The 14123-nt window shown below is 31.4% G+C and overlaps 1 protein-coding gene across 1 annotated transcript in view; it reads right to left on the bottom strand.

Moving 5' to 3' along the window:
* Nucleotides 1-7168: 7168 nt before the first annotated feature.
* The window catches only part of LOC111712200 (uncharacterized), a 10177-nt gene continuing 3222 nt past the window's right edge, over nt 7169-14123 (bottom strand). The window contains exons 2-7 of the mRNA XM_023486748.1: nt 11532-11708; nt 9693-9775; nt 9138-9290; nt 8128-8257; nt 7726-7915; nt 7169-7422 (exon numbers count right to left, since the gene is read on the bottom strand). Coding sequence (XP_023342516.1) covers nt 7283-7422; nt 7726-7915; nt 8128-8257; nt 9138-9290; nt 9693-9775; nt 11532-11708 — 873 coding nt within the window. The 3' untranslated portion in view covers nt 7169-7282. The remainder of the gene's footprint in view (nt 7423-7725; nt 7916-8127; nt 8258-9137; nt 9291-9692; nt 9776-11531; nt 11709-14123) is intronic.

Genomic DNA, 14123 nt, shown 5'->3' with positions numbered 1-14123 from the left:
TATATAAGAAGGGAGGGGGGGGGGACCCAACAAATCCACAAGTTTCTAGTCGGGTACAAGTTACAAGTTTACAACAGCGCAGTAGCAGTTGCGGTTTAGATTTAGACGAGTAAAGATCTCTTGATAGAAAGATAGTTGATAGATTATCATAACATAACAGGCAAGTACAAAATTATCCAAAAATAATAATTTAATCATTCTTGAAATACGACTTACTGATTTTCCCCCTATTGTTCTCCTTTTACCAATTATCGTTCCTAACCATCCCCCCTCACTTCCCACTTCTTAATAGGGAGTGGGGGGGGAGGTAAGCGTCTTTATTTTATTCAATAAAATAGTTTGTTTATTACAATATAGTTTTAATTTATAAATTTTTTTACGGGGGCCGAATTTGAAGAAATTGAGCTAGATCGATAAACTACCCACGGCCAAATCAAATCTTGAATTTTCGACTTAAAGAGACTGTAAAGGAAAGGGGGTATAGGCTGAAACCTGAGAATCTCAGGAACTGATTGAGACCTATAAGAGTTCTATATGATGTTCTTATCTCGAGAAATTGATATAAAATTGTGTCAAAATTATACCAAAACGTATATATGTATATAAATATATATATATGTATCAAGACAGGAACATCAGATAGATGTCTTATAGACCTCCATCAACTCCTGAGATTCTCAGGTTTAAGCCTTTCAAATTTCCTTTACAGTCCCTTTGAGGTGAAAGATTCATGAGGCTTTCAACCAATGATTCAGGATTTGAACCGGCGTTAGGTAGTTCAGCTTCCTGTTCAATTCATTAAATTCAGTCCTGTTGTACAGATTACTTAAACAAAGGACATCTAGTTTTCTGGGAACCCAATCCCCCCTCCCCCCTTCTCCTCCTTTGTTAAGTCTTTCAAAAAAAAGTATTACATAACTGACGCAATTAGATAATTTTACTTAAATCTGTAAATCTATAAAATCTCTGATTAAATATAAATAAATGTATATATATATGAATAAAAAATATATATACAAGAAAATATAAAGAAACCTATATTATGTATATATTGTATATATTTTGTTACTGTAAATAGTGTATAGATATTTTGTATATATTTTGTAAAATTACTTTTCTTGTTTTACAAATTGGTTTTAACCGATCGGGATTAAAATTTCGTTCTTGATTTTATTTAGTTACTTTTGTTGTTTTGCATGCAAAGTACAACCTTTCAAAAAAGGGAGCAATCTATATTGTAGTCTTAATAATCTATTGTACCGTTATGTGTACGAAATAAATCTATAATAATGATAATATATATACTTTGCTTGTCTGGGTGGGTGTCTGTCTGTTTCTTTGTCCCTCTGTTTGTATCCAATAAACGTCAAAATGGCTGAACCGGTAATTTACCATTTCACGGCTACACCTAAATACAGATGTTGGATGGGCCGACTACTGTCTCCGATATACCGGAGCAGAGCTGAAAACTTTAGAATGGTGGATATCGGGATTAATGCTTTTATCCTCTCTTTTTGATCATCTCAAGATTAACATAATCTTGCAAGATTATCTTAAAAGTGTATGAAAAACGATAAAATTCAAATTAATATTTAATCATCTGAGAAACTGTAGCAGCCGATCAGAGAAAAGCGGGCAACCATAGATAAAGAAACTGGAGNGGGATATTTAGAGATATATAGAGAGAAACAGGGATATTTAAAGAGATAAAAGGGAAACAGGGATATTTAGAGATGAGATATAGAGAGAGAGAAACATGGATATTTAAAGCTAGATGAAGGGGAAACAGGGATATTTAGAGAGATTAGAGGGAAGCAGGGATATTTAGAGATAAAGAGAGAGAAACAGGGATATTTAGAGATCTAGAAGGAGAAACAGGGATAATTAAAGAGATGAAAAGGGAAACAGGTATTTTTAGAGAACAATAAAGGGAGAAACTGGGATATTTAAATCAGCTGTTCCCCCCACCTCCCCCCCTCATAATCAGCGGCTCCGACCCGGACTAATACCGTTAGCCGTAATATGGTACATTACCAAATATCGGAAAAAAAAATTTTGACGAAATTTTTGTTGGCCTATAACACGGGGGTTATAGGCAAAAAATGGCCCACAAAAAATTTCAGCCCATTCGGTCCAGCCGTTTGGTTGGCTATACGCAACATATATATGAATGTCTTGTTATAGATGAGCCTTGGATCTTCTTATGTAGATCATAATGGTCCCTGGACCTTCTTCTGTTGACATACTACATGGTTCCTGGACCTTACTGTGTGGATATAGTATTGTCCTTGGAACCTGGACCTTCTTATTTAGATATATTATTGTCCGGCACTGAACCTTCTTCTCTATATGTTTATGTTACTTAGACCTTCTTGTATAGATCTACTATGGTGCCTGGACCTTCTTGTATAGATCTACTATGGTGCCTGGACCTTATTGTATAGATCTACTATGGTGCTTGGACCTTCTTAAATAGATCTACTATGGTACCGGACCTTATTGTATAGATCTAATATGGTGCTTGGACCTTCTTGTATAGATCTACTATGGTGCTTGGACCTTATTGTATAGAAATCTCACAAACAGCATGCAATGGGATATAATTGAATGTCTGAAATCCCTAACATTCTGTTCAATATTTTCATAATTTTTATTTTAGAAAACTTTTCTTTAAAACTTTGCAAAAAGATATAGTTTGATAAACGATAAACGATAAATCTTATCACAAATAAGCCGAACAGAAAAAAATAATGTCACTGATCCTTCTACATTCTTGTTAATAACCAATTATTACCTTAATAATATTCTATCAAAAGTATCAAATTGTTTAATTTTCTTTTATTAAACTTTGCAATATCTTTATCCTAAAAAAAATGGAAAAACGATCCAAAAACGATCGTTATAACAACTTCGTTTTAAAATCATTTTGGATCGTTTTTTAGCATATGTTTTCTGTCAAATGAAAAATAATAGAGAAATTTTTCCTTAAATCGTTTTAATATTGATTTATGGTCATTCAAATTTTATTTTTTCCGAATGGATTTTTTTGCCGTCGTTGACGAAACGTTAACAATTTTATTTAACAAGAATAAAGTTATTCGTCCCTACAGCTATAACAAGAGATGGACATCGTCTTTGTGAACGAAATTGCTAAGAACGAACAAAACTTTTCGTGAACAATGATATTGTTCAGAAAAATGAAACGCACGCATAAAAACCAAATGGAAATGAAAGATTTTTTCTATTAAACTTCTGAAAAAAACGATACGAACAAAATTGATGGAAAATGAAAGATAATTTTGACAGCGAACGAAATCAAATTTATGAACTAACGAAATGAAAAAAACGAACGCGCCCATCTCTACTGATATAATGTATGATTCATTGTATATAAAAAGGTTAAATGTTAGTAAGACAAATTTTAGAACTCGTCGCTTATTAATCGTCCAATGACAGGATATAGAGTATTGAATGGGGTAGATGGAAGATGGTGAACACATATATATTGTGACAAGATTGTGTTTAAAGGAGTAATATTCACATTTTCACAAACCCTTATTTTCGTACATGGGAACACCTTGATCGGTAAAATAAACTTTCTAGTTCTTTATTACATTAAGAGTTTTTAAACCTAAAAAAGCTCTTTTTTATTTTATACAAATATTACTTTTTAATTATTATCCGCATATCTTAGCAATTCAGCACTGCAGCAGCTTTTTAAAGTCTTAAATTGATTTGTGAGGTCACAGTCCCCCTCTACCGGAAGATAAGGTTTTTTCTCTAACTTTTCCATATAAAAGGGACTGTACGCGTAATTTAAAGCAAACCTTCATGGAAAGATATAATGTCCGATTAATAACGGTATCCTTAATAGCTTTGTCTGATCAAGTATGATATCAGTGTTTATAATTAAAAAAAAACGAATTATTTTCAATTGTGCAGGTTTTCTACAAAATTGACTTGCTCATTTCTACTGCAGGATAAAATGTAGGAATTATTAGAAATAAACACTTTTTGATCTAGAAAATCGATAATATCTTCCGTTGTAAATCGAGCACTGATCTTCGCAATTATGTTCACTTGAAAAATCATGCTTACAGTTCTTTTAAGTATTGTTCAAACATTTGTATTTTAACTAATATAGTGCACATTGTTAGCGTAAAATTACTTACCAGTTCTCTTTAGAAAATTTGATATTGTTCGTTTCGATATTAAATAAGATAAGTCTCAGCAATTGCAAATTAGTTAAACAGACTAGATTTAGAAACATGAAATATTTACATTTATTTTTGATTTTTTGTTGAATTTACATTTAACAAATCATTTGTTTTCAAGAAAAATCCCCGACAAAGTTTCAAGTTCATTTAGTTTTGATATTAAAGGAACCAACTTTAACAGATATCTTTAAGAAAGCCCATTTTCATGACGAAGTTTTGTAACAATTCTGAACCCGCCTCTTTATGGGTTAATTCGTTTATCTAAATTTGATCCGAGATTCTAACTTTAAGCAAGATCTAATTTTAGAAAAATGGTTTTAAAATAGCGAACATCCTAGGGAAGGTTTTTTAAGATTACAAGAAGAAATGTTAAATCTCATTTTCCGTATTTTTACTGAAGTATAGGTTTCTTTCAACGGCATTGATGTAAATAAATAAAAATTTCTTATAAACGATTATTCCACTCCCCAAAGAAATTGCGTCTTTCTAATTCTTAAATCTTTGCAACCTTACACTGTAAACTTTTGATTTTTTAAACTTATAGATTATTTTATCAACGGATTCATAGTTTAAATTGGGTTGCAATGATATAAGGATTAGAAAATCTGAGTTTGTGGCAAAGACTTAATTCCTTAGAAGAAATCAATTTGCTTAGAACAGAATCTTGACAACTGACAAGGATGTCTAATGGAAATAAAACTTTGTTGTCGCACAGTGCATGACCTAAAGCAACTAAACCAGTGCATGACCTAAAGCAACTAAACCAGTGCATGACCTAAAGCAACTAAACCAGTGCATGACCTAAAGGCCTGATGTACCAGGAATATCAATATTACCAAGAAGTAAAAATACTTTAACTACTCATCTAATATAAAAGGTGACAAAACATCATGCATGGACAAAAAAAATTAAATTTGATGTAAATGTAGTCGAGATAATTTTTCAACAAATTTTGATTTAAGAACTAAGTAGAACCACTGAAATTCTTTTTAAGCTTAAAGGGACCGTTCACTTATTTGGGTAATTTCAGGGTAAACTAAACAGCCTATTCGCTCTTAATTGGTAATAGTCTTACTTTTCAAAGACAACTGTGGCCGAAGAAAAAGCCGATTTTTCGTTCAGAATTCGAGCGCAAAGGGACAGTCTCTCTCTATAGACACTAATTGAATATTGCCATAAGCTCTAATATTCTAATCTATAAATCTTTGAAACTTGATGTTGAACACCATTGACGTTGAACCCAGACCGAAATATATTTTCAATAAATGTGGAACTAACATCTACTTTTTTACTCTACAGAGGTTTGGTCCATCACCATCACTGAATTTTAAGTTGACTGTTTGGTTTAACAAAATTCATAATTTGAAAGATCTACAACATCAGGTTGAAAAGTTATTGGGATTATAAAATAAGAATTTGTGGCAAGTGGTTATTTCCTTAAATTTAGACTGAAACTCTTTTAAGAAACAAATGATATGACAATTTTAATTACTTAACTCAATCTCTATTCTTACATTCATATTTCCCTTTAACTTTAAATTTGTTGCTTTCTCTGAAAAATCGTCTTTATTTTTCATTATTTGCTACGGACCACTGTATTTTTAAAAAATGTCGTCTTCGTTTTCCACTTTTTCTGTGGATCACTGTATTTTTTACAAATGTCGTCTTCGTCGTTTCCCAGTTTTTTGAGGACCAATGTAGTTTTTGTAAATATCGTCTTCGTTTTCCACTTTTTCTGTGAACCACTGTATGTTTCAACAAACGTCGTCTTCGTTTTTCAACTGTATTTTACTAATGTCGTCTTCATTTTTTATTTTTGAAAAATCGTCTTTATTTTCCATTATTTGCGACGGACCACTGTCGTCTTCGTTTTCCACTTTTTTTGCGGACTACTGTATTTTTTACAAATATCTTCTTTGTTTTCCAATATTTGCTGTATTATTTAACAAATATTGTCTTTTTTCTTGTTTTTCTGCGGACCATTGTATTTTAGACAAATGTCGTCTTCGCCTTCATTTATCAAATATTGTCTCCTAGTTTGGTTTTACTGATACAACTGTGTGACCACGTGGCTCCTTATAATAAAATAATAAATGATTAAATTAGATATTTATTAATTTATAAACGTCTACAAAGCTGAAGAACAGTAAATTTTCTTTATAATATCAAAGATTACAAATTAACTTGCAGACAATAAATAGTCCATTAATTTCTCTATAAATATAGTCCATTAATTTCTCTATAAATATAGTCCATTAATTTCTCTATAAATATAGTCCATTAATTTCTCTATAAATATAGTCCATTAATTTCTCTATAAATAGTTGATTTTATTTTGTTATGCAATACATTTTAATTGAATTCCTCTTATTTATTTGTTGGAAATCCATAATCCCGATTGTTTGATCTCGATAGTCTATATACTCTGCGGGCACTCTTAATTTGAGGATCAATGACTAATCTCTTCATTTCATTTCATATCATTGATCTCGATATCCACAGTACATGAGTTCCCAGCTCAGGTCAATGTTAAAACCAGCTCTTTACAAAGGAATATCATGGTACATTGTACAATTGTTTACAACCCTCAGCGGTCCAATGACGTCACTTTGCTGTTGTACTCCATGCTGTAGCATTATGTCAAAATGCGATGCACAAAAAGTAAATCCAAATTTCAAACCTTTAAATATTTTTTGCTATTTCGTGTTAATTTTTTTCAAATTTAATTTTTGATAATTGAAATGCTGAATATTAAATCTTGAAAGTGTGAAAAATGGCAAATATTAATATGACAATATAGATTAGTTGTATATGTTAAAAACATTTTTGAAAAATAATAATTTACTTTTCTGTCGTAAAAAAAATATGTTTTTTATCGTTGTTTAGTTAAATATATATATGAAAGCAAATAAATGAAAATTTAACAACAATCAAAATAATATGAAACGAAAATTTTTTAATTTTTATAACAACACAGCAATTTGCTGATTAACGAGTTTTTTCTTTTAAAATGTTTAGTAAAAGTCGACATCAGAAATAGTCTGAAAATAATCACGGTTTCTCCTTCACGCAAAAATCATATGGTTACGCCCATTGCTGTGCATAGGAGTGTCAGACCACGCCTCCATAGGTTTAGGCGGTGGGCTTGGGGAGGATGGGGCGGGACTAGAACTCATGGGCGTGGTTTCTCGGCTACTGGGCGAGTCTGAAATATAAATTATTATTTACTTTGTCGTAAACAAATCTACAGGGTTCTCCACAATGGATGACATTTTAATGTCGACCTTAAACTATTTTTAACTGATTATCTGAATTGAGGAGCTAAATGTTAAATAAAGTCTTTTAATGGGGTTTTAAATGATTTGTCAATAAAAAACCATGAATGTATGAAAGAAGAATGAATAAATTTTGTACAGTTGTCTCTGAAGTCTGATGCTATGCGGGTTAGCCTGTATTTAATTTAAGAGATTTAAAACCTTCCACAGAAGACGACATTGAGTCTTCTTACCTGACTCTGTTTTACAATAATCAATGATTTCCTCTGAGACTTGTTTAATGTTTTTACTCAAGGCAACACGGGCAGAGGGAGGCAGGGTGTTGGATCTAGGGGGAGGGGGCGGGAGATTGGTGTATGTGGCGGTGCTGGCTAGGCGCTGAGTGGGCGTGGCAAGATAGGCGGGCCCAATATCAAGGCGTTCCTGAAAACATTGATGTTAAGGTTGAGAATTTATAATGTAAACAATTGATTGCATAAAAATCAGTAAATAAATAGATAAATAAATATTGAAAATTCATTCTACATTAAGGGCTAAAAGGATTCAAGAAAAAAATAAGTTTCAAATCTAAAATGCACATCAGGAAGACGACATTTTGTCATAATACGTTTTGTTGTGAAGATGACATTATTTACCTGTGATCTCCAGCCCAGATACGGTTTCCTAGTGAGGGTGGAGGACGGGGTTGAGGTCGGGGTAGAGTTCAAGGACGTAAAGGAGGCCGTCTTGTAGGATAAAGGAAGGGTTTTAGACGTCCATCGGGATCTAAGAAATAAATTGTTGAATCACAGATAAAATAAGTACAGAGTTACCCCTTTAAAGGATGAGACTTTAGAGATGACTGTGAAGAATTTGTGAACAGTCCCTTTTCTTACATTGAGGGATAAAACGGTTTGTTTCAGTGCTTAATTGTTTAAAACAATGGAAAATCAATTAAATAATAAACTAAGGCAGCGACTAAAAAACGTCATATTTCAAGAGTTTTGGTTCGTCTTTACAGTCTCATTTGTTGTGGGTAACCCTATATCTGTTTCAGATAAAAAAAATTCAAATGCACGCATTGATTTAATGGCTTCAGAATCTTAAAATAATTGATTTGTCAATAATTGAATAATAATAATTAAAGAAATTTTTCCTTTAAGTAGGAGACACTAGCATATATACTATTAACTATTAACTGTGTATATGTATAGTGTATATGTATATTGTATATTGTGTATTGTTTATTGTATATTGTATATTGTATATTGTATATTGTATATTGTATATTGTATATTGTATATTGTATATTGTATATTGTATATTGTATATTGTANAAAATGTTCATCCAGGACAAGAAAATGTGCATCCAGGACAAGAAAATGTTCATCCAGGACAAGAAAATGTGCATCCAGGACAAGAAAATGTTCATCCAGGACAAGAAAATGTGCATCCAGGACAAGAAAATGTTCATCCAGGACAAGAAAATGTGCATCCAGGACAAGAAAATGTTCATCCAGGACAAGAAAATGTGCATCCAGGACAAGAAAATGTACATCCAGGACAAGAAAATGGACAGTCAGGACAGCAATGTGGTCAGCCGGGATATAACAATAAAATGGTCACAAATTGAAAACCCTTATTATTATTATTATAACAACCATACCTGCTATGATCAACTGTTGTGGGGGTGGGTGGAACAGCTGATTTCCCTGTCACGTGACGTCTCCATCCCCCTGCTCTAGATCCTGCCGTACTGCGCCTAGAGGCGAGGGCCGGTGAACTGGAATCAACTCCATCTGTTGGTCGCTGGGAGAACCTGAAGACAACATTAAAAATCAATCATTCAATCGCTTTATACAATCAAGTATACTCAATCAACCAATCAATCAAATAATCAATTTACATGTTTAAAAGCACAAACAATCTAAAGCACTTGGAAACATGACAAATATAATTATAACTGTTAAAATAATTTTGTACAATTTACCTATATTAACCTTTTAGGCATAACAACTTTTTAAAAAATAATTTGTTAATAAAAGAATAACATCATGCTATCAACATGTTAACATTTTTAACATGTCACACATCAGCTGATTCAAACAGTAATATACGAACTTAAGTCAAAATTAGCATTAAGCTATAAGTTTATTTAACATTGAATAGACCATTCGAACAATATATTAGATATCTGTAACATTTATTTAATAAAAATTACCATGAAGGAACATTTATTCTCTCCATTGAGTCTCTAATTCTAGTTTGATGAGGACTTAGTAGCTGAAGACGATTTTCTGGAACCTAAGTATCAAGGAGAATCAGCATTTGCGGCATTTTAATGATACAATTCAATATAAATTCAACGCCATTTTACATTTCATAAAATACATAATTAAAAGTGAATTGAACGCCATTATACCTTTCAAATACACAATTGTAAATAAACAAAATTCCATCTACATTTTTAATACGCTATTGTTTATAGTAAACTGGAATGTCATAATTGAATCTTAAATCCACAAATGTAAGAAAATCAGACTTATTTAGCACTACCAATCCAATTGTACATTTATAAGCAATATGGACGCAATTCAAAATTGGATGCAATTTCTCTCAAAATGATAAAACTTTTTTTGAGAGTAAGACCTGTTTTATCCCAATAGTTAAAAATTTAAATTAAAACAAAAAACGTAAGTGTTACATCCCCCCCCCATCTGCCTTAAATTATGCAGATCTGTGTAGTTTGCAAAAATGTGCAGATATGTGTTGTTTGCAAAAAAAAGAAAGCTTTCGCAATTTTCTAGAGTAAACATAAACAAGGCAAGACCTTGTATTGATTTAAGTATACACTTATATATATATATATATATGGACTGGACATGATCGATTTTAAACACATTTTTACGTTAAAGAATAGGAAAAATACCATATTTTTAGAAAACGAAAAACACTAGACTGGGACCAAGAAACTCCATTTCCGAAAACCATATCTGAATAACTAAACTATACTCATGCTAAAAGTCTTGTATTTCACCTGTTTCTTGGCAAACCCTGTCAATTATAAAATGCGATATCCAGAAAAGAGTATTAGTTTAATATTGTTTAATGTAATTTTGCTTTAGACAAATATAAATGATGAAAATATAAAGGATAAAAAACTTAACGAAATGTATTTTGAACTTTTTCCCCGTTCGTTTTTGAAGGTTTACTTTACAGAGCACCGCTAAGAATCAGACATGCCATTCAAATTACGTATACTGTCCCTTTAAAAGATTAAATGTTAAGTTTTCTCCACGTGTTTGACACGAAATGACCTGAACCCTGAACATTGAATACTTAACATTTATAAACAACAGCTAAACAGATTTAAAGAGTTCTAAATGTATTTTTTTAAATGGTTTGAGAGCGATTGTGGTCTCGTTTTTTGTTACTATGCATCTAAACTAGGTTGAAAATATGACAAATAAATCTTTTTTTATATATGAACGATCTCATTAAATCTTCTTTTTAAATATAAACAAATATCAATGATGACATAATATAGGATAGATGAGATGTTCAATGATGACATAATATAGGATATATGAGATGTGAAGTGTAAACATTCAGCTTTATCAAATTCAATTTTCAAATCAAATCTTTTAAAATAAAAAATTCGGAGAAATAGCGATTATTAGAAATTCTAGAACAGGAAATATGTGACGTCATTCCAATGGAGTTCATTTTGTAAACATTTGTTCTTCTTATTTCAATTTAAACCTTTCAACGCATTGTACAAACGAGAAAATTTTACCGAAACCACAAACTCTAATTTTCGAATCCCTGTTTCTTTTGAACCCAATGGTGTAGACCTTTGATATCTCTAACAATGAATTCTATAAAACCAAATAGTCTAAGCTTTAAATATCAAAGGTTTACACCATCAGGTTGCAAAGATATAGGGATGAGAAAATTTTAGTTTGTGTTAAAAACTCATTTCCTAACTGTGACTGTTTAATTTATTTTAGTTCACAAATTAGAAATGGCGACTTATTTAAAGTTTTAAAAAAATGTTTACCTCCACATTATTCCTAGCTGTTGTATGATTTAAAACTGTGACGGACTGGGTGCGGGGGAAAGTCGCCCGCCCCTCGGCAGCTCCGCCCCCTTCCCTCCAGCCCTCCCCCTCTCCAGGTAGAAGGGATTGTGTTGATCTGTTCAAATCTTGATCAGGATCCAACAAAACTCTTCTTTCCTAAAACAAACAATTTTTTAAATCATTCTACTTAAAGGGAATTTAGGCGTAATTTCAAGTGACCCTCCATGAAAGGATGGCAATGTCCGATTTACAACGGTACCCTTGAAACATTAATCTAATAAAAAATGTGGAAGATATCGTCGTTTTTCTTACTGGAAAAGTTTATTTATTGCTTCTTATCAACAAGACACTTGGAAGAAAACATGGATCTTGATTAGGCAAAACTTGTAAGGGTACCGATGTAAATTGGATATTGCTCAGAGAGTCACTTGAAATTACGCTTACAGTCCCTTTAATGTTTTTTAACTTTATTACTATTTGAATTATCAAAGCCCTTTATTCATCTAATTGTTTTGCACTTTTGGAAGACATTTTTTCAGAATGACTTACAGCATTTTGAAATAATATTTTGTTAAAATATGAGAACATGTTTATATGTTTATAACAAAATTTGAGATAACTCTGACCAAAAAACTTTAGAATAGGATACCCTTAATTTCGACCAATGAGAGTTCTCACATGAAATAGCGGGCAAATTTCAAATTTCCCGGCTTTTGATTGGCTGTTAGGTATTCTGCATACACCACTCTGATTGATTAAATTTAAACACTTAAAATAATCTTAAGATTAACAAAAAGAAGAGATCAAGCATTGATCTTGTATCCACAAGCTTTTATTTATATGAAGCTAATGATGATGCATTGTATAAAAACTACAGTTTTTTTAAAACGTATTAGTTAAAAACAACTCTTTTAGATGTATTTATTTCACAACACGCCCTATATTGTCCCAATAATAGCCTTAGATAATGTTATCAATTCTAGCATAATTCAAAACAGTTTATTTTGGGCGTTTTCTCATAACAACAGCACATTCTATTCAAGAATTTATTTAGTGATATAGGCATTTATGAAATTATTTCCATTTTCTTTTATATACGTTTAAAACTAGATTCGTTTTTAATTCATTTGATAACAATTATTGATAATTTCTATTGTCTAAATCTTTAAAAAATAGTATTTTGTGAAAATTATGTCAACATAAATTAGTTATTAAGATCAAAAATTTGAAAGATGTCAAAATTTAAGAAAAAAATATTTGATGAGCCATGACTTGTTTAAATAAACACACACACAAAAAAAAACATATTTTAGTAAATGCACATTTTTGAACAGCGAAGAAAATATCTTTATACCACCATATTTATACCACCATATCTTTGCAACATCACGATGTCTGTTCAGATTAAATAAGATTTACACCTTCATAGCTGGAAACTTTTTTGTTGGATTCTTATAATCCCGATTGTTTGATCTCGATATCCCCTGTTGGCACTTTTAATTTGAGGATCAAAGGTACGGTACCTTAAAAACAATACCTTTCCATATCTTAATTTTAGTTATAAGTTAAGCTCCCTTCAACCCATGACATGGTACGATTACCATGCGGGATCTTGAAAAAACTTTAATTAATCTGCAGTCTAACAAATATCGAAATCAAGCATTGATCTCGATATCAACAATACAAAAGTTCCTCATCGTGTTTGCAAACAAAACACATTACAAAAGAAATGACAAAAAGACAATACATAGAAAATGTCAAGAAAATCCCAGCTAAAACTAAATCGTATAGTTTAAAACTGCAGGAACAAAGGAAAAATCTAAAATGTGCAAATATCTGGAGAACAATAGAAAACAACTCAATATATTAAAAGCGAAGATTTTGCACGATTTTCGCAGAATTATGAAAATTAAAAATAAGTCAGTTCAAAATGAAAACAGGGCTGAGTTGTTCTGTAAAATCTAAATACATTTTAAAGATTTTAAAGCTAAAAACATGGAATTACCAATCAACAAATTAATTTTTTACAAATTTTTGAGCTAAAACATTTCTCGTTTTTACAATGTACAAAAAATTATCTATGTTGTGTAACAAAGATTTAAATTGAAAGGAAAAATAGGCATAATTCCCGCTAGTGCTTCTTATACATATTAAGTCTAATTTTGGAGAAATCATTGACTTTGTGACCTATCTATGTTAGCATTGAAAACCTGTATTTTAATCTAGCAGAGTGAAATCTGCTTTAATTTGAAATATGAAATATGTAATATTACAGAGTTACCCACAAAAGATAAGACTTCAGAGACGACTGTAAGGAGTTTATACTGTCCGTTTCCTTATATTCATGATTCCCTGCAACTAATAACTACTTCCTTTCATTGCCTAAACTTAAAAAAAAAAAAATATTTTAAGACCACAATCTACGCAGAAGACTAAATGTAAACTTGGGATCGTCATATTTGAAGAGCTTCAAGTCGTCTTTACAGTCTCATCCGTTGAGTCAACATAAATGAATATAGGAATCTTTTTCTTGCTTAATCCCCTTACCCCTACCACCACAACCCCCCCCCC

Source organism: Eurytemora carolleeae, unplaced genomic scaffold (assembly GCF_000591075.1).
Source record: "Eurytemora carolleeae unplaced genomic scaffold, Eaff_2.0 scaffold495, whole genome shotgun sequence".
NCBI classification, from domain to species: Eukaryota; Metazoa; Arthropoda; class Copepoda; order Calanoida; family Temoridae; genus Eurytemora; species Eurytemora carolleeae.
This window is presented reverse-complemented; position numbering and strand designations above follow the sequence as displayed.